This window comes from Thunnus thynnus, chromosome 10 (genome assembly GCF_963924715.1).
Source record: "Thunnus thynnus chromosome 10, fThuThy2.1, whole genome shotgun sequence".
Classification (NCBI taxonomy): domain Eukaryota; kingdom Metazoa; phylum Chordata; class Actinopteri; order Scombriformes; family Scombridae; genus Thunnus; species Thunnus thynnus.
In genome coordinates, this window is record NC_089526.1 from 1,782,450 (window position 1) to 1,802,001 (window position 19,552).

The 19,552-nt window shown below is 39.5% G+C and overlaps 1 protein-coding gene across 3 annotated transcripts in view; it reads right to left on the reverse strand.

The window, feature by feature from the left end:
* Window positions 1–906: 906 nt before the first annotated feature.
* Window positions 907–19,552, reverse strand: part of pik3r4 (phosphoinositide-3-kinase, regulatory subunit 4) — a 30,573-nt gene continuing 11,927 nt past the window's right edge. For 2 of the 3 annotated variants that reach the window (XM_067600339.1, XM_067600340.1), the window contains 12 exons: window positions 15,494–15,695; window positions 12,255–12,275; window positions 8,792–8,883; window positions 7,473–7,695; window positions 7,218–7,383; window positions 6,402–6,566; window positions 6,097–6,308; window positions 4,764–4,895; window positions 3,915–4,015; window positions 3,223–3,311; window positions 2,667–2,787; window positions 907–1,810 (listed from right to left, as the gene is read on the reverse strand). In XM_067600339.1, coding sequence (XP_067456440.1) covers window positions 1,640–1,810; window positions 2,667–2,787; window positions 3,223–3,311; window positions 3,915–4,015; window positions 4,764–4,895; window positions 6,097–6,308; window positions 6,402–6,566; window positions 7,218–7,383; window positions 7,473–7,695; window positions 8,792–8,883; window positions 12,255–12,275; window positions 15,494–15,695 — 1,695 coding nt within the window. In that variant the 3' untranslated portion in view covers window positions 907–1,639. The remainder of the gene's footprint in view (window positions 1,811–2,666; window positions 2,788–3,222; window positions 3,312–3,914; window positions 4,016–4,763; window positions 4,896–6,096; window positions 6,309–6,401; window positions 6,567–7,217; window positions 7,384–7,472; window positions 7,696–8,791; window positions 8,884–12,254; window positions 12,276–15,493; window positions 15,696–19,552) is intronic. The other variant, XM_067600341.1, reaches the window with a different exon arrangement.

The following is a 19,552-nucleotide window of genomic DNA, read 5'->3' on the forward strand; positions in this document are numbered from 1 at the left end:
AGTGAAATCCTGGTACTATAGTCTGTTTCATGGTTTGTTAACGAAGCCTACTGAGCAACTGGAAGTCATCGTGACGCAACTTCCTGAAGCTGACCAATCAGAATAGAGTGGGTTCATCAGGAGGCGGGGCCTTAAAGAGACAGGAGCTTAAACGGCCTGTTTCAGACAGAGGCTGAACTGAGGGGCTGCATAAAGGACCAGTAGAAGATAAATAAGGAGTTTTTAACTGCAAATCATGCAAAGATATTCCAGTAGAAGATCCCTTCATAATGACCTTACAATGTAAATGATGGAGGACAAAATCCACAGTCGTCCTTCTGTGTAAAAATGTATTTAAAAGTTTATCTGAAGCTAATATGAAGCTTCAGCGTCCAAATGAGTCAAATCAAGTAGATATCTTTCAACGTTACAGTCTTCTAAGTGCCAAAGTTCCTCTTTTTGTTACTATACTTCCACCTGCAGCTCAACAGGGAAACACTGTCCGAGGAAACACAAAGACTGTAAATGTGTCAGATATCCACTTGATATGACTAACTCAGACTGCTGAAGCTGAATAGAAGCTTCACAGAGACTTTTAAATGACTGTGTGGACACACTGTGGATTTTATCCTCCATCACTTCCATTAAAGCACATTTGAAGGATCTTTTAATATCCAGTATGAACAGGAGGAATGATTACAGACACCTGACTGCTGGTTTAACACACTGGGAACTTTTTTTTTTTTTTTTTTTTTTTTTAAAACGGTACATGAGACATAAACTTCTCCTTAAAATTTCTAAAGGAAATTTAATCTTGAGAAACATCGTCCTGCAGGACAGATCACCCAGTTACTTATCATCAGGTCTTGAAATGACTGCGTATTATTTCACTGAATGAAAGGACATATTAAGAACATGTACACCAGCTGATTTTTGCTGCTGGTCAAAACAGCAGATTTTATTGAGCAGATGGACAAACGTTAAACAAGCAGCTCACATGGTTCATCTGCAGTTAGTAACATTTCTGCAACAGAAAAATGCTTCATTTGATATTTTGTACAAGTTTCTGATCAAACTATATTATTCAGATTTAAAATAACTTATGTACAAAATCTACCGCTGTAGACTGAAAGAAACAAAGAGACAGAGTGAATTCATTTGTGTTATTCAAAAAAAAAAAAAAGAACAGCTGATAAACAGTTTTTAACGGCAAATAAAGAGTTTCAGAAAAACGACATGAATGTGTCAGTTTTAAAGTCAACAGGGCCTTTGTGCAGCGTCAGGCTGGTTATTTATTCACTTTTTATGTAATGACATCTCACCAAATACTCATATGAATATTCGTTGGCTTTGAATTAAACTGAGAACTGAAATACTTGATATCATGTTTTTTGGGGGGGTTTTTTATATGATCAGATTTGGTTCTTGTAAAATATTTTTTTAAATATGTGACTGCGGGACAAACACGAGGTGTCGGAGGAAAATGTTTTATAAACTGTTGCCTCGATTAAAGCATAATTCTGGTGATTTTCATATTATTTTCAAACCAACAATGAACTGATCTTCTAACAAGTATTGTGTGTGTATCAAAGCCTGATATATATCTGATTCCTCTGTGCCGTAGACCGCCGTGTGTTGTTTCCGCTCTTCTTCTTCTTCTTCACTTCCAGACCTTGACGATGCCGTCTCTGGACGAGGTGACAATGAAGCCTTGTGTGGTCTGGAAAGTGGCGATGTCAGTGATAATGTCATGGTGTCCGACAGGGAGGGATTCTGGGCCGCGGCGAGGCGAGTCCTCCACCACGCCGCTCTTCTGTTTACTGTGGATCTCCTGCAGTGACAGGAAGTGTTGTTTTTTTTACTTGTTTTTAACCTCACACTGACCCAGAGACGCCTGACAGGAAATACACAGTAAAGTCTAATCTGGGTTCTGGAATATTTCATGAATATACACATCAGGTTTCATGGAAATCAGACCAGTAATCTTTGAAGTTTGTTACTCAAGACCAAACGGCTGTTAGACGGCTGTTTGTAATGATTTTAGCAGATGAATCATTCTAGTAAAATAATTACTGTCGTTATCTACTGGCAAATATCTTTTTTTGGAAAAGCGAGGAGAATGTCTCTCCAGATGTCAGTGTTGGTCAGTCCACCTCTCTTCTACTCAACTTTGTCGGTCCTCTGACTTTTCCTCTCACGCTGCCCTCCTCTCTCTCCTCTGGCACATTTAGTGAAGCTTAATCTCCACAGACAGCTGTTTAAATTACACTAATCTCTCTCTGTTTATGTTCTTATCTTATTCACAGCCACCTTCCCGATATGTAAAATACAACAGAAAGGCAAGACAGAACCGACCAACCTTCACCCTACAAGTTCTCTGAGGTTCAGATTACGAGAAGCTTCAGGTTACAGGTCAAAAAACTGGAAACACAATCATCCAAATCACAGTTCTTTCTAACTTGTAGTGATATTATTGAGGAGGCCGAACCTCTTAAAGAACAACTATACATTCATCTGAACTGTTATCTCTGTGTCTGAGGCCATTTTCCATCTTTAAAGCATCCAGGATTCAAACTCTGAGACACTCAGTTAACATATTGACTCTTACAGGTTATTCAGTGAGGATCATTCATGTTTGATTGATTGATTGATTGATCGATCGAGCAGCAGTGAGAGTGTTTGTGTACCTGTACGACTTCAGTTCCTTCGATGATCTTTCTGCTGTAGAGGACAGACGGGCAGTGCAGTGAGTCGTTGGCTCCTCCCGCCACGATGTACGACCTCTCAGGATACGCCAAGTCCCAGAACCTGAAAACCACAACAATACTCAACCTTTATTACACTGTTATTACTAGAATAAATGTATTTAACTGTTCTCATACAGCTCAAGAGTTATGATACAGTATCTGCTGTCTGACCTCATCTGCTGCTTTTGGCAGCCGGTAGATTTTTTTTTAAATTCATATCTCACTCTCATCTGTTTTTATTCAGTGAGGAGAATTTCCCCCGAATTTCACTAAGCAGCAGATGTTTTGACGCTGCGAGGAGTTCCTGTCAATCAGGGACTCATTAGTTGGAACTGTTTCTCCCTTCATTCTGGTACATAAGTCACAGTTACTGTTTTAAGAGCTCGAGTGTTTTTTTTACAAGTAGGAACACGGATTTAAGAAAATAATCTGTGTATTAATGTTTAATCTTGATTTTTATATAAATCATGGATTTAGGAACTGTTTAGTTTCAGACCTGATCCTCATGTCAGAGCCAGCTGTAAGCAGCAGAGGATTCCCATCAGCAGGACTGCAGTAAATCCCATGAACACTGTGAGGAGACGGCTGAAAAACACACACACACACAGAAACAAGTAGTGAACACAACTCTGCTTTTAAGCTGATATGTTGAACTTGTTAGCAAACAGTTGTTTATTTCCACATCCAGCAGTTACGGAGCAACATTATCATTCATGTGGAGTCGTGTTTCTGTCCACCTGGTGAATGTAAGTCCAATATTCACTCTCTTTTAGCTCTGTTTTTGTTCTCCACCAACTCCTGAGGGAATTATCTGGCTCTTTAGCTGCTAAATGCTCCACTATGTTCACCAGCTAGTCTACAGCTAACTGTGTCTGTTTGCCATTTGGGACTGAGCAGGTAGTGTACAGCAGCTTTTTACAGCTTTGTCTCTGAAAACGACGCTATGAGACGCTGAGAGTGAACCAGAACAGTAAAGTTGCAGCCGGACAGATAAACAATGAGCTGAAACTCACTATAAAGCTCCGTAAAGCCGAGAGGAGCTGCAGAGTCACTGATAATTCTCTGTAGGTTCATCACTACGAGCCAAACACATTACTCACTGTATAGATCAGACTGAGGAGTTATAGAAATATAGATTATTAGTTACAATATAGTTATTTAGTTACATTTCATCACTGACACACCTACCTGCATCTCAGAAAGTGGAGGTGCAGAACTCGCCCACAGTGTGAATTTACGATCTCCGGTCTCCATGTCCCACATCGACACTTCATTGTTCCCCTGGACGGCTACACACATCCACACAGACACACAGATGTCAGGTTGATATGTTACTGACTGTCCACAAACACAGCTGAACTTCTTCACTTTGTTTCCAGTGTTTTTTTCTCACTTGCAGTTGATAAAGATGAATAACAAGTACATTTACCGTTGGTGTTCTACCCAAACACAATATCTGGGTATCTGTATTTTCAGTACCTCTTCTATAATCTACCTGATTTTTTTCCAATACTTGTGGGAGCAAAATGGACAATCCCAGAACACATGATAATGATTTGTCCACATGACGTACTGCTGTCTGAATTCTCATCAGGATAAAGTAAATTAAGTTTTCCATTATTGTTTAATTACTTTTACACATTCCTCCAACTGTGATGTAAAATTTCCTTCCTCTTCCGATTTCTCCTTTATCTGTCATGTTTTAAACCTTTGTAATCCATTGGACAACTATGACCTGAATCTGACTTATATCTTATCAAAGTCCTCTGTTTTCTGTGTCACTGTAGTGTCTTATTTGTAAAAACCTACAAAAGTCTGCTGCTTTTTTTAAAATCCTGAAAGTTTTCTTGTATGTTCCTTCAAAGAATTTTTAGGCCAATTTTTCATCTTATTGGGAATAAAATCTGAATCACACACTACCGATTTCATCAATTGTAAGGTTCTTTGGACATAATATTTAAATGTCAACATGTTAAATATACAGACAGACAGACAGACAGAGAGAAATGTGAGATAATTCAGCCTTCGTCCTCTCACCAGCGATGACAGACGATTGGTAGAGGGGATGCATTAGCAGCCGTCTGATTCGTGCTCGTACAGGGTGGGAGTGGTTTGAGATGGGGAGCTGAAACCGCATATCCCAGCAGGCCATGGTGCCACTGCTCGTCCCTGAGGAGGAAACACAAGGATGGCTGTTTGGAAAACACAGTAACACATGTCCTGCCACTGTACTTGTTTAAAATGATGACAAATTTTAATTCCATCATGAACCACATAAAGTGAAGCTTCCTAAATTTCTAATGTATGAGAGTCAGAATCCCATAATTTTCAATGTATTTCATGAATTAGAGAATCCCCGGTTTTTACAAATCTTCAACTAGAAATTCCCCAATTTCTATTCAAGTATAAATAACGGTTAGACCAGCAGTCAGGTGTCCATATGAGCAGTGAAAGAGGTTTTCCTCGCTGTAATCATTCCTCCTGTTCATACTGGATATTAAAAGATCCTTCAAATGTGCTTTAATGGAAGTGATGGAGGCCAAAATCCACAGTGTGTCCACACAGTCATTTAAAAGTTGATGTGTGTGTGTGTGTGTCTTCATTCACCCTCCAGCTCACTCACTGGTGCTCTCAGCTCTCTCTCAATCTCTCTCATCTTTTTTTAAATGAGTCAGAAAGCCGACAGCAAAGTCTACTTTACTTTTAACGTTATCAAACCAAGAGGAATGTCCTCCCTCGTCTTAGTAACGTCTTCATGTGCTCCCTCCTCATGGCAATTTACAGCTCCGCAGCAGCGTCGGGTTGTATTCCACCAGAGGTTGACTCTGGTTCAACTCTCTGGCTGCAGGCCCAGTGTGGGGCCACTGGGGCCAAAAACACCCACGGCTGAAACGCATCACCGCCATTCAAATGAATGGGATGACTTTCCCGCACTGCCTGATTTGGTCTGAATACGGCCTGAGTCATATCAAGTGGATATCTGCAACATTTACAGTCTTTTTTTTCTTCTTTTTTTCTCTTTGTGTTTCCCTGTTGAGCTGTGGTGGGAGTAGAGTAACAAAAAGAGCAAATTGTAAGGTCATTATGAAGGGATCTTCTTATGAACAGGAGGAATGATTACAGCAAGAAAAACATGTTTCACTGTTCATTTGGGATCCTGACTGTTCTTTTAAGACACACTTGAAAAATTGTGAACATATCCTTCAGCCCTTTTTTTTATGCAAGTTTTTTATCAGATTTTCACCAGTTTTTCTAATATTTTCTAAATAAATACTGACATATTTGCCAAAATAAAAATATATAACAGGAGTTTTCTCTGCTGCTACAACATAAAGACTTTATTATTAATCTGTTACTATCACACACAGACCGAGACAGAGCCAGCACTGGTGCATGTCGACGGTGAAGGAGGTGATGAGTCCGAGGCGGAGGTCGTGACGAAGCGTCCAGGCGTTGGAGTTGGAGCGAAGGTCCCATCCGACCAGCGAGCCGTTGACGGTGGCGTACGCCAGCACGGACTGAGCGCCCGAGTTGAAATGGTGGATGTCAACCGCACAGCCGTCTTCCTGGAGATCCAGAGACCTGAGAGGAGCCGAAGACACCCAGAGACAATGAGACGAGTCACCGGTCAGACGTCAGGTACAGAGGTTTTAACTGTGGATGTGTTATGGTCACCTGGTCTGGAAGGGCTGGACTTTGGGGGATTTTGGTGGTTTATTGGCTTCGACTGCAAGCAGCTGGATGGATCCGTTGTCTGAGGCCACTGCCAAGTAATGTGACCCCTGACAGAAGGTCAACGTCTTCACATGGCCGCCGATACGAGAATAAGTCAACACCGACCTGGAGGCACAGAGATCAAACGCAACGGACCAGAAATAAATATGTGAGAATGAATGAAAAAAAAGTGACTCACAGTCGCTGCTGAAATGTTTCACAATCGGAAGCTGGACTCCAAATGTGGGAGAATTGCGGGAAAAACTCTGACCCAATGTTGTACAAATCCTTCAACATTTTCACCAAATCTGAAGTGAATTATTCTGGTTTCCTTGAACATATGCACATATGAAGTCTGACACACACATGTGAAGGTGAACTTGCTGTAGATCAGAGTCAGTGTGATGATGAATTGCCTGGTTACAGTGGAAATAATCTGCTTCTGGTTTCCGCTTTGTGTCTTTAAAAGGGAAATTCTAGTTCAATTCAACCTGCAACTGGTTTTGTTCATCGTTTCAATCAGTTATGATGACATCATACTCCCTGTGTTAACAAGATGACATCCCTTCAGGGAAGTCTGACAGAGAACAATCCTGGCGGGGCCCGTTTCAGCAAATTTGCAACATGAGATTGCTTCCTCTCCTTTTAATTTAAAAAAAAATGCTATACTTGCAGCCCATGTGAGAGCATGTAACTTTGCAAGAGACAAATCATTTATGAAACTTGACTCTGCCATCATGTGTGATCTGCATGCTCGGTGTAGTTTTAAAGACCCACCTGGTGGTTGTGGTCTTTCCCTCCATCTTCTGACTGTCCCAGACTTTGACGGTGCCGTCGTTGGACGCCGTGGCGAAGATGGAGTGTTCGTCCGAGACTCTGATGCGGTTCACGGCAGCTTTGTGTTCGTGGAGGTGGGCGACCAGCAGCCCTTTGGGGTGCCAACCTGAAAACACACATTTAACAGCTGTGTGAAGTCTCACCTGTCTGTCTGCATCCTGGAGTTGATCAGTTTACAGTATATGTTGACGTTACCTGGCGGAGGAGGACGACTCTCCCACTCGGCGCTCTCCATCATCTGTTTGGCCATGCGCTCGGCGCTGCATTGCTCCCTCTTTTGCTGCACCAACTGCTGCAGCTCAGCCTTGCAGGTGTTGAGGCGCCGCTGGTAGGCGGGGCCACTCGCCACTGACTGCAACACAGGCACTGACGGGGCCGCGGTGCTCTTCCTGATCTGACTCCCCGGACCATCAGCCACCTGCAAACCAGTCCAGTCAGTTCCCTCGAGAGAAGTAACACTTTGGATGGATGGAAAGTCACAGCTGTGGTCTTCACAGTTACCTCCATGTTTCACAGACGTGTTAGTCGCACATTTTACATGGAAATGTCTCAAAATTGGATTCAAAGCCTCCTAGTTGTTTCTTTTAAACATCTGTAAATCAAAGAAATTATATAACTGCTGCATCCATTGTAAGGGTAGAGAAGTTTCTTCTTTTTATTGTAGGGGTCCAAGCAGCTTTTTGAATGTGAATATTTGCTGTTTTCTTACTGTATCTTCTGTGATAGTAAATTTAAATTTGGGGTTTTGGACTGCCGGTCAGGTTATCTGAACACTCTTTCACTTTTTTCTGACAATTCAATAAATATTCCACTAAAGTCCCTCAAAACATCAGACAGAAACTCTTCCTCGTTTGATTTTTGCTTCATTTTAATGTATTTACTTTTCTCTTTTAATGATTTGTTAGGTTTTGGGACTAAACAGCTGATAGAGGACATGAGAGTTGCAACGATTAATTCCTCAATTAATCATTAATAGTTGATCAACAGAAAAATAACCAGCAACTATTTTAATAATTGATTGATTGTTTTAGTCAATTTTCAAGCAAAGATGCCAAACATGAGCTGGGTCCAGCTTCTCAAATGACAGAATTTCATGTTTTTCTTTGTCTTTTACGATAGTAAGACAACCGACACATCTCCTTTATAACGGTCGTTTTCTTACTAGTTTCTGACATTTTATAGCCAAAATGATGAATCAAGAAAGTAAGATTAATCAATGATAAAATAATCTTTAGTTGCACCCCTTTTCTACTTTTTAAAAAAACTTTAATTTACCAGCTTTTGAGAGAATTTAGGCTTTTTGAGAGGAGTATCTCACACTCTCGAGACAACCCTGAAGAAAATTGCTCAGAACATGTGAAAACAAACTAATTTAACACATTTAGGGTAAAAACAGTGTTGGTGTGAATCTGCCTCTGGCGATACAGGTCCAGGCCCAGACATACCTGAGCACTGTAAACATTAAGTAAACCTAAACCACACCTGCAGCTGACACAGCAGAATGGAGGGATTACCGTGATGGGCTGGGCAGAAGACGGCTCCTGGGATCCAAACATGCTCTTCCACTCCTCGTTCATGGTGGAGTCCTGCTTTGTGTGCTTCCTCGCTGTAGGAAAAAAAAACACAACAGGTAAATAAAAACGGGATGTTAGACCTTTCTTATGCCACGATTAAAAAAAAAAGTCTAAATTTTTCTAAATTCTAAAAAACATGTTACACCACCATGTGCTGAACAGATGCTGGGAATTTCACGGCTGGTTATGATCGCACTGGAATTAATTTTCTGGAATCAAGAATGTACTGAAAAATGTTTTCTCCATTATAAAAAGAAGAGACAAAATAAACTGTTTAAGGCTGTACTGAAAAAGTTTTTTGTTAAAAGCACAACCATAGTCAAAGTTTTTGGGGGGATTAAAGTGATTGAAGAGTATTTTTCAATGGCAGTTTTTCTGACGGGAAAAAAATATCTTGCGGTGTTCCACAGGGTAGTTGACTGGGTCCACTTTTATTTTAAATTGTTATTTTAATGATTTACCATATGTTGTTAGAAATGCAGATTTTCTGGGAGAAGTCATGATGCATTTAGATTTTAAAAAAACCACAGGAGGGTAAATTCCATAAAAATTTGGTCACTTTTAATAAATCACTTTAACTAGACCAGAAACTGAAATATTAATAAAGTGTCATTATTACCATCTTTACTACTAATTACACATATATTTTTGTTAATTCCTCTTAATTATAGACACAGAATACAGACAGACCCTCTATAGATACACCTATGTATTTACTGACAAAGGATATAGACCCTTTTTATTTATTTACTTTCATTTTTTATTATTTTTTACAATTTTAAAATTCATTGCCATTTTCTTTTTCTCTGTTAGTATGAATTTAAATATCTGTGTATATTATATATTTGTATTGTTTGACATATATTGTTTATTATAAATTTAAAATTTTACATTTTATAGTAGAGAGTTGTGTTTTCAGAGTTTACTGTTAAAAGCACAATAAAAACTGTGCTAAAAAATTTCCTTTACAATAAAAATTGACGAATCTCACATTAGTTATTACTTTTAATTGTTGCTGTTTGGATACTTTTTTGATTATTTCTACTTTCTTACAGTTATTTATTTTGACAATTTAGTTTTTAAGGTAAGTTTGTATTGTCTGCATTTACATATGTTGAGTTATTGTTATATTTTACTGATTAATGTGATTTTAAATTGTTATTTGTTTTATTGTTGCTGTTGTTGTGTGGACTCCAGGAACCACTTTGTGGAAGCTGATGGGAATCCAAATAAAGAATTATACAGTTAGATTGTCTTTGTGTGTTTGAGCAAAATGTAAGAAATAAAAGGAACTCCTCTTGAAATACTTGAAGCTAACACACCTCAACAAAAAATTCAGTTTCAGGACTCAACATGTTTTGCAGTGGGCAGTTAATCTGAAGACTGTCAGATATTTGGAGAACACAAAGATAAAGTGATTAATGTGAGTGATTAGAGGAGTTTCCCCCCGGGCTCTTTTTCTTTCAAATTGCTTGGCAAAACGGCAGACGGCAGTAATTACCTCAGACATCTGGAACACAGAGTTAGTAGTAATTTGGTTCATGGAGATACACAGAGCGTGAATTCAAAGGCTCCACAAAAGACGTTATCTGAGATTAACACATGAACCAAGTGGAGATACAAATGATGACTAATCTGTCTTGTTTCTATAGGAGCTTTAACAATACATACTGCCTTTAAATGTCTCGCTAACAAGAAAACAGAAGAACCAGAGGCTCTGGACACAACACTGAGTCTTTATTATCACTGTTGATTAATCTGCATATTAGTTTCCTGATTACTTGTTTAATCTGTGATATCTGTGTATATAGTCAAACTCCCTCATTTCAAAGGCTGGAACCAGTGAACTGTTTAAATTATTGCTTTAAAAAAATACAATTAATAAATTATCAACCTTCAAATTATCAATTGTTGCAGATTAATTTTTTGCTGATTGATGAATTGATTCATAGTTTCAGTTCTGGTCTTTGTTTTTGCAAAAAAAGTGCTATTTAAAGAAAAATCCAAAAACGCATGAATTTTAGTCTGTTGAGGTCCCATTGAATCAAACATATCTGTTGATTTAATTAATTCAAATATTTGGAAGATACAATTCAGAATTGGCAGGAAAATGAATTAACTTATATTTCAATTATGATTTCTAACAGATAAAGAGGAACCTGAACAGCCACTCGTAGTTCAGGAAGGAAAGAATAATAATAAGTAAAATTATCGAATGATGTTCCTGTGTGGTGATCTTACAGTGCAGCTGATTGTTTATTGAAAGGTAATATATCAATCCTACAAAGACTTTCATTAGAGGAGGACAACCTAATAACAGAGGGGCCTAATGATGGTGATTGATGATCAGTCTGATCATCAATCACTGTGATCCTGAGCAACTGCTGGACGGACGTCAACAAGTTTTACTTTTACTCTGCCTCGTGGACAATTCCGATTGGTTTTAATGACCCCATGACCTTTCTTACTGTGTCACACTCATTACAAATTTTACATCCTAAGTAATCTCATTGAGATCAAGATCCTTTTTGCAAGACAGACCTGAGTATTAAGTTGTATTAAAGTAGAGCCAGCAGCATGAGAATAAGATATTTTCAAAGCTCTGAAGGCCCGACGTGCCATATATTTAGTTTATTGGCTAGTATGAAGAGGAGGAATGATAACAGCAAGGAAAACCTGTTTCAATATTTGTTTGGGCCCCTGAATATTGTTTTAACACAGATTTGGAAAAACTGAGAAGCCGTCCCTTAATAAGAGAGACGCCAAAAAAAAAAGAAACAAAAGAAAATAAAAGAAACAAGAAAAGAAAACAAAAGCAATCGAATGATTCAAACACTGAAAAGAAAGCAAAAGTTACAAGGCAAAATAACAATCAATAATAAATACAGAAATGAACTGAGATCATTTGAATCTTAAGTCCGATAACATTTTAACGTCACATCTCAGTTAGAGGATTCAGAAAACAAACCCACACACCGTGAGGACGCAACTGTTAGCGCTGACACACAAACAGATTAGATACTTTAGTAAAGTTGACTCAGTAGTTTGTAGCATTGTCTTTCAGACTCTGCGGGTTAAAGTTATGGGACATGTTAGACATTAAAAGGTCCCATGAAACAGCTTTGCCATCATCAATCTACTGCAGTTTGAAGCTTCATGTATGAAGACCTGCAGCTTTAAAGCACGAGTGCAAAATAAAACAAATTCCAATTTTAAAATATGCAAAAATGCGTTTGTTGACAGGATTTTATCATCATGCAATAAGATAGTGGGCCACTGTGGCGGAAGCATGAGGTCAAAACACGGAGGAAGAATTTTTAATTTCATGGGACCTTGAACAGTTTGTTACTTTCACAGCAAGCGTGCAAATCACTTCAAACTAAATCACATGAAAACAGTGTACCAGATGCTGCAGCGATGGACTCTGAAATGAATAAAAACAAAATTTTAATATGAAACAGAGAGAGGAGGCAGATCGACTCTGGTTTAAACTAGTTTGTATTTAAGATAAGATAAGATGACACTTTCATTGATCTCCCGAGGGAGGAAATTCCTGGCGTCACAGCAGCAAAGACAGACAAGCAAGATAAAAGTAACCATGTAGCCGTCAACAAGAAGATAAAGTGCATGTCATGAGATAAAATAGTAATAAAAACTGTACAACACAATATAAGCTATACTTGCTGTTAGCACAAAGGAACGCATGAACCACATTTGATAAACAGCAGTTTGCTGACTTAACAATCTCAACTAAAAGGTCTGCTGAGTAGCTGAGATTTCAGCTGCATCTCACAGTCTTCTTCGTGTCATGTGATGACAGCTGAGTCTGAGTGCAGGACTTCAGTCGAGTGGAAACTTGTGGTTGTACAGTGCTGCTTGAAAGTTTGTGCGTAAATATGACCTAAAACCGTAATCAGATATTCACACAAGTCCTAATACTAGATAAAGTGGATCCAATAAAACAAATGAGACAAAAAAACAAACAACTTTTTCATTTATTTATTGAGGAAAATAATTAAATCTTACATAATTGTGGGAGGCAAAAGTATGCTTTCAGTAACTGGTGTGATCTTTTGCAGCAATAACTGTTAATCAGCTGTGCACATCAGCTTGGAGGAATTTTATCCCCGTTCCTACCTCAACATTTTCTTATAGAGTTTGCTGGTACAACTCAGAACTCACAGCTCCTTCAATGATTGCAAGCTGTACTGGTTCAGAGGCAGCAAAGCAGCCCAAACCATGTTACCACCACCACCACCATGTTTCACAGATGAGGTAAGGAAGGTTCTAATGCTGGAATGCAGTGTTTGCTCATCGCCAAACAGAACGCTTCTCATTCAAGCCAAAAGGTTTAATTTTGGCTATTTTGAGCAAAATGTAGACAACAGCTATGTTCTGTTTGGAGAGAAGTGTCTTTTCTTCCTTGTAACTCTGCCACACACACCATTGATGTTCAATGTTCTCCTGATGGTGGACTCATGAACATTGACTGGAGCCACTGCAAGAGAGGCCTTTAGTTTCCTAGACGTTACCCTGGGGTCCCTTGTGACCTCCTGGAGTATTACACGCCTGCTCTTGGTGTGATCTTTGTTGTTCAACCACTCCTGGGGAGGGTAACAATGGTGTTGGATGTCTTCGATTTGTACACAATCTGCCTGACAGTCGACTGATGGAGTCCAAACTCTTTAGAAATGGTTTTGTAACCTTTTCCAGCCTTGTGAGCATCAATAACTCTTCTTCTATGGTCCTCAGAAATCTCCTTTGTTTGAGCCATGACACACTTCCACAAACCTGTGTTTGATAGTGAAGACCCAGATTTCTCTTCTTTAAATAAGGCAGGGCCTCCCGGACTCACACTGGATTGTCATCCCAGTCAACGAGCTGTCACATGTGCTGTCATGATGGCTTCCCTCTCTTCATCCTCCTCTTCCTCCTCACTGACAGATGCTCTGCTCTGTGTCGGAGGATCCTCTTTGATTTTTGATGCTGTTAAAACTTCAAACTGAGATGCTGCTTTCATGTAATCACAGTTTCATGCTGATGAAGACCTTTAAATGCAGGCGAAAGCTTCTTAAAGCTGGACCTTTGAGTTGAGATGATCTTTTCACACATATTATTCCTGAGGTCCAGAATGACTTTCTTATGCTTCTGTTTGTTTAACTTTAAATGTTTAGCTTCACAGTTTCAAACAGATGACATCTACTGTTACCAAGACAATACACTGTTTACAAGTTAAAAACAACAACAACAACAACAAACAACAAATCTCCCTTTGATGGATCTATTTATAACTGAAACACCAACTGAAAACTAATTTGGAGACAAAATGGAAACAAAACTCTGTGGTTATATAAGGCTGATAGTTTCGGTTTCTGCATGACCTCAGATGACTTTCTGGGTTCCTGTCTCTAGATCTCAGGTCCTTATTAAACCCTCTGGGTGGGAACCATTCTGTTTCTGGCTGACTGACTTTGTGCTGACAGGAGCGTGTTTAAAGCTTTTATTTATTTCTTTATTTGTAATTGAGGTTGTTGCACTTTTTCAAACCCATAAACTTTCAGCTGCTCTGTGCAGGGTTTTTTTGTAAACAAATTTCTGTTTACACTCAGTGTTTCTCATCAAAACACAAAGTGTGTTAACAAACATGATAAAAGCATTTCTGCTCTTCAAAAAGTAGCAGAATGTTTTAAATGCTGTGTTCTTCACATCCATGTTTGATGGCTTGCATTCTTCTTCTTCACTGCCTTTGATGACACGGTACCGCCACCGACTGTCCATCAGAGGAACAGCATGACAAAAAGAGAAACTCAGTCACAGACTGATTGCTCCAGAGCGCTTCTAGTGGACCAAGACCTGACAGGAGATCTGTCAACTGTTTGTTAGAACTTGAAGTTTTATGTTTGTAGTTTGGTCATCATTTCTATTGGTTGTTTTCATTTCAAACTGGTTTATTCATGTTCACAAGTACATTACTGACTTTCACCCTGTGTCTTACACACCTTGGCAACACACACACACACACACACACACACACACACACACACACACTTTAAACATAAAACAAGTACCTGCCTTCTAAGTTTGTTTTTTTTTTTAATCTACAGTGTTTTAGGTTATTTTACTATCCAGGGACGCAGAGTTGTGTATTATATATATATAGATATATATTTATTGTGTGTTCTTTTTTGCTCATATGTATGTTTACTTGCACTGGACCCTGTAGAGACGACGTTTTCATCTACTATATGTGTGAACTCATGTGTGGTTGAGTGACAAATAAACTTGAACTTGACTGTTTTACTGATTTTTTTTTAAAATTAATTGGCTAAAGGCCAATGAAAAAAAAAATCAGTTATTTGAAATTTAGGTGAACCAACGCTTTAAAAAATAACGATAAATTCCTATCTGACATTGCCAGAAGGTAACGTAATGAGTCAAAAAATGATTAAAAGATCAGACAATGTATAGTCAGGAAATGAAGGAAAGCAAGAAACAAATGCAGAGGATGAAATTCACCAGTGTTTTTGTCATCAATTAAAGTTCTGTTAATCAACTTAATTGATGAATGAATAGTCTATAGTTTCTCTGCAACACTGACAAAAGTCTTACGAACTATTAACCCAAATAAAGACTGCTGATTACCTCTCTTATCCTCGGCCTCGGCTTTGGGTTTGACCAGGTCGACCTGGCGGCCGGTGATGCCGAGCGTCGCCAGGTCGATGACGCCGGTGTGGGTCGCCTCTCCCAGGTGACTCTGCTCGCCCATGTTGGCTTTGGCCTTGTTGGATTTCAGCATGAAGTCTTTGAGCGCCAGCAGCTTGTCCTCCTCCGCCTCGGTCATCCCCTGAACAGCGCAGGACAGGAAACAAGAACGAGTGAACGAGGCCGTCTGGCTCCAGACGGAGGCGACCGCAACATGACCGGAAACTAAAAGATTGATTTGTGTTTTTCAACAAGATTCAGGGTCAAAGCAGTTCACAGATATAGTTTTGAACATAGTGAGTTTGGCCGACAGCATGTGAGGTTCAGCCTACACTAACAACGCTTTGTGTGTTTAACAGTCACATTACATGATCTGTGTTTTTATTTCACTGCAATAACACAGAGAGAGAAATGTGATACTGTAACTCTCAAGAAGATGTTTCACGGGGTTAAATATAAGCAAATGAGCTTTGAAGTAAACCAAAGCTGCAGAATTATTTAAAAGAGAACATCATCTGGTTTTCTGGTTTTCTGTTCCTGTTCTGATGTCGGATGTTCAAAATGATCCAAGTTCCAAAACTTGAGGTGAACGTATTCAGAAATGCTGCCTGCAAGTCAAAAGTCAGGGCTTCAACGTGCCTTGAACACTTCGTTTGCAACTGTTTTTTCTACCTTGCTGACTGATGTAAGCATCGGTTGCTAAGGTCGTTGCTAAGGTCGTACCAAGTGTTGTTCACACTGTCCTCTCATATTTTGGATCTGATTTTTGGTTCGAACATGTTTGAATGTATTTGACAATTTGAGTAAAGAACAAGAAAAAAAAAAATAGTGAAATCCTGCTACTACAGTTTGTTTCATGGTTTGTTGACGTAGCCTCCAGAAGCTGACCAATCAGAACAGAGTGGGCTCATCAGGAGGGGGGGCCTTATACGGCCTGTTTCAGACAGAGGCTGAACTGAAAGCCGTTTATATGATTATATTGGACCGACACCATTTCAGCAATAATTCTAGTGTATCTCACCTCGTACACGCTCACATACTTTAGTTAGTTATTAATGCCACACACAAGAATACACACGTTTGTTTTGGTTAACTGCACTGACTGTGTGATTTTTGCATTTACGCACAGATTTGTAAAATTCCAATCAAAGGGGCATTTACAAACGTAATATTGATCAATCTTTTTTTTTGTGATCTATTTTTATCATTCTTTTAATTTACATAGGAGACAACATCTTATTTTGCTGCCAATATTCTTTTTTTTTATCTTTAGTTGAGACACACCTTGTAAAGTCTGTTTGGATATGTTAAATTTCGGATATATCACTGCTGACCATGTTTTACAGTCCGTGTGATGCATTAATGACATGGTGGCTATAAACGGCTGCACAGCTGTGTCAAACAGTTGCACGTAATAACTCTTCTGGCTGTTGGAGAACTTCAATGGTGCGACACACTCTGTGAAACTCCACTTCTTCTTTCCTGTTTGTACAGACAGGTGGAGCAGGCAGTGAACTGATATAATAACAGCTTGTTAAGGACGTGTCTTCATCCATTCATTCACTTATGACTCATTGTGGGAATGAAAGTGAGGCTCGTGTGCCCAGTTCCCCCATGAGTGAGATTTAGAAAACAGAACCATGTGTGCACATGGCCTAATAAATTTGATATGTTTTATGCATCTGGCCCCGATCTATAAAAGTCATCCATGTGTTTGCACAATGTTTCATAGAAATGTGGTTTTTCCTAAGAACATTAAGACAAAAAAAACTGCAGCGCTCCACACACTGAATCTGGCTGCATGGGGACTGCTCTGAACTTCAGATGGAACGAAAACTACTGCACTACATATTCAGAGTTCTGTGGAAGTGCCTTCAGGATTTGGGAATCTTGTTACAGGCGGCCCTGGTGGTTTCGTTATGATGGAGCTTTCAAGGTTACTCAGAGGCTTTCATTTTGATCAAGGGGAAGCTGAAGAAAAATGTCTGTGGGAGTCTGAGTCTGTGACTGCATGGTTTAAACCTGTGTTAAGTTTTTTTTTATTTTAAACAGAGATAAGGTTGTGGTCAGGATGATTTAGCTTGTCAGTTTGTTTTATATGTTATGTTCCTCCTTCCTTAACTCCCTTTCATGTGTGCTCTCCTCCCTGAGAAAAAAGACTCCAGAGATTCACTTTCCCATATGTCTCATTGTTGGAAAATGTCTCACTTTATCTCTTTTTTTGCAGGCAACCAGTACAATTTTACAGATACAAGTCACTTCTTAAAGAAGACATAACATGCACATTTCCAGCTCTCTATTTATATTCTGGGGCTCTACTGGAATATCTTTGCATGATTTCCAGTTAAAAACTCCTTATTTATCTTCTACTGGTCCTTTATGCAGCCCCTCAGTTCAGCCTCTGTCTGAAACGCTCTGTTCTGATTGGTCAAATGTCAACTCCTCAAATCCGTCTGTACATGTTGGAGCTGAATCAGATCTGAAATATGAGAGTAAACAACGTGAACAACACATGGAAACACCTTAGCAACCACCTTAGCGACCGAGGCTATAGAATGAACGGCCTTTTTCTGGGAGGATGTGCGAACAATCTGACATCAGTTCGATGAGAAAAGTCGAGGTAACTTTACAAATGAAGCATTTAAGCAGGTTGAAGCCCTGACTTCCTCAAGTTTTGGCACTTTGACCATGTTTAACATCCAACATCTGACATTATAAAAGTATCTAATTGACAGAAATTCATAAAAAGCATGTTATGTCCCCTTAACACAACTTCTCCTGCTATCAATCCAAGACACAATATCTCACCGTCCTTAGGGAATTTCATGACCTAAAATGGATTTCATATATATGTTCTCCCAAAATGTAGTGATCCCCCAAAAAATTAGCAATACCTTTCACATGACCGGAAAATCTGGGAATGATTGGCGTGTATGTTTCCACACAATCTCCCACGCTCCCTTTTGTTTATGTGAGGTGTGATGAAAAACATTTCACCAACCCGATTCCCTCAAAGAGGTTCTTAAGATGCAAAAGAATCCATTTCGACGACCAACGTCCAACGTTCACTTGTCACATTCTTTTTTTACTGTGTCACTTTTTGCATGTGGAAAAAAAAAAAAGATTATTTTGCATCTTAACAGCCCTCTATTCTCTTTTATATAACGGGACTTGTTATCATGATGGCTATTTTAACTTTCTTTCTGAGAAATCATAATTTATCTGTCAGTTTGGCGTGGTAGACGGCTCTGAATACCACAAAAAGCACGAGCTTCTGCTGCAGCTGGTGGGGAGAAGAAGCCAAATATGAGCGGTATAAATTTCAACGAAGTCAACGAAGCTTGCTGATTCAATGTTTCTTGCCGGAATGCACCCTGGGAGCGACAGTGTTACAATTTCATCCGACATCGACGTACATCTTGACAGTTAATACAACACGAGCAGGGATCTAGTCAGGAGAGAACAACGCCAGTAAGCGCCATAAAGCTTAGTTCAAGTCCAATAAGACATAGGTGCCAACAGGCAGTGCACAGAGGCAACGTATGAAATGCCCAGAAGCGGATTTTTGTTTTTTTTCAGTTCATCAGGTGTGGAGGGGTTCACAAAAGAGCTGGGTCTTTAGCGTTCTCTTAAAGATCGAGAGGGACAATGCAGATCAAATAGAGTTTGGTAACTCGTTCCACCACTGAGGAACTACAGAGGAGAAGAGTCTAGCTAGCGACTTACGGCCCTGTTGAGGTGGTGGTACCTCATTTCATTGGAAGAGCGTAGTGAGCGGGAGGGAGTGTAGACCTGAATGAGGGAGTTCAGGTAGGTGGGAGTTGTTTTAGTTGCTGTTTTGTAAGCTGGCAGCAACTGGGAGCCAGTGGAGGGATATGAACAGCTGGGTGACATGTGCTGTTCTGGGTTGGTTGAAGACCAGATGTGCCACCGTGTTCTGGATCATCTGCAGAGGTTTGAACGTACATGCGGGGAGGCCTGCCAGTAAGAAGTTACAGT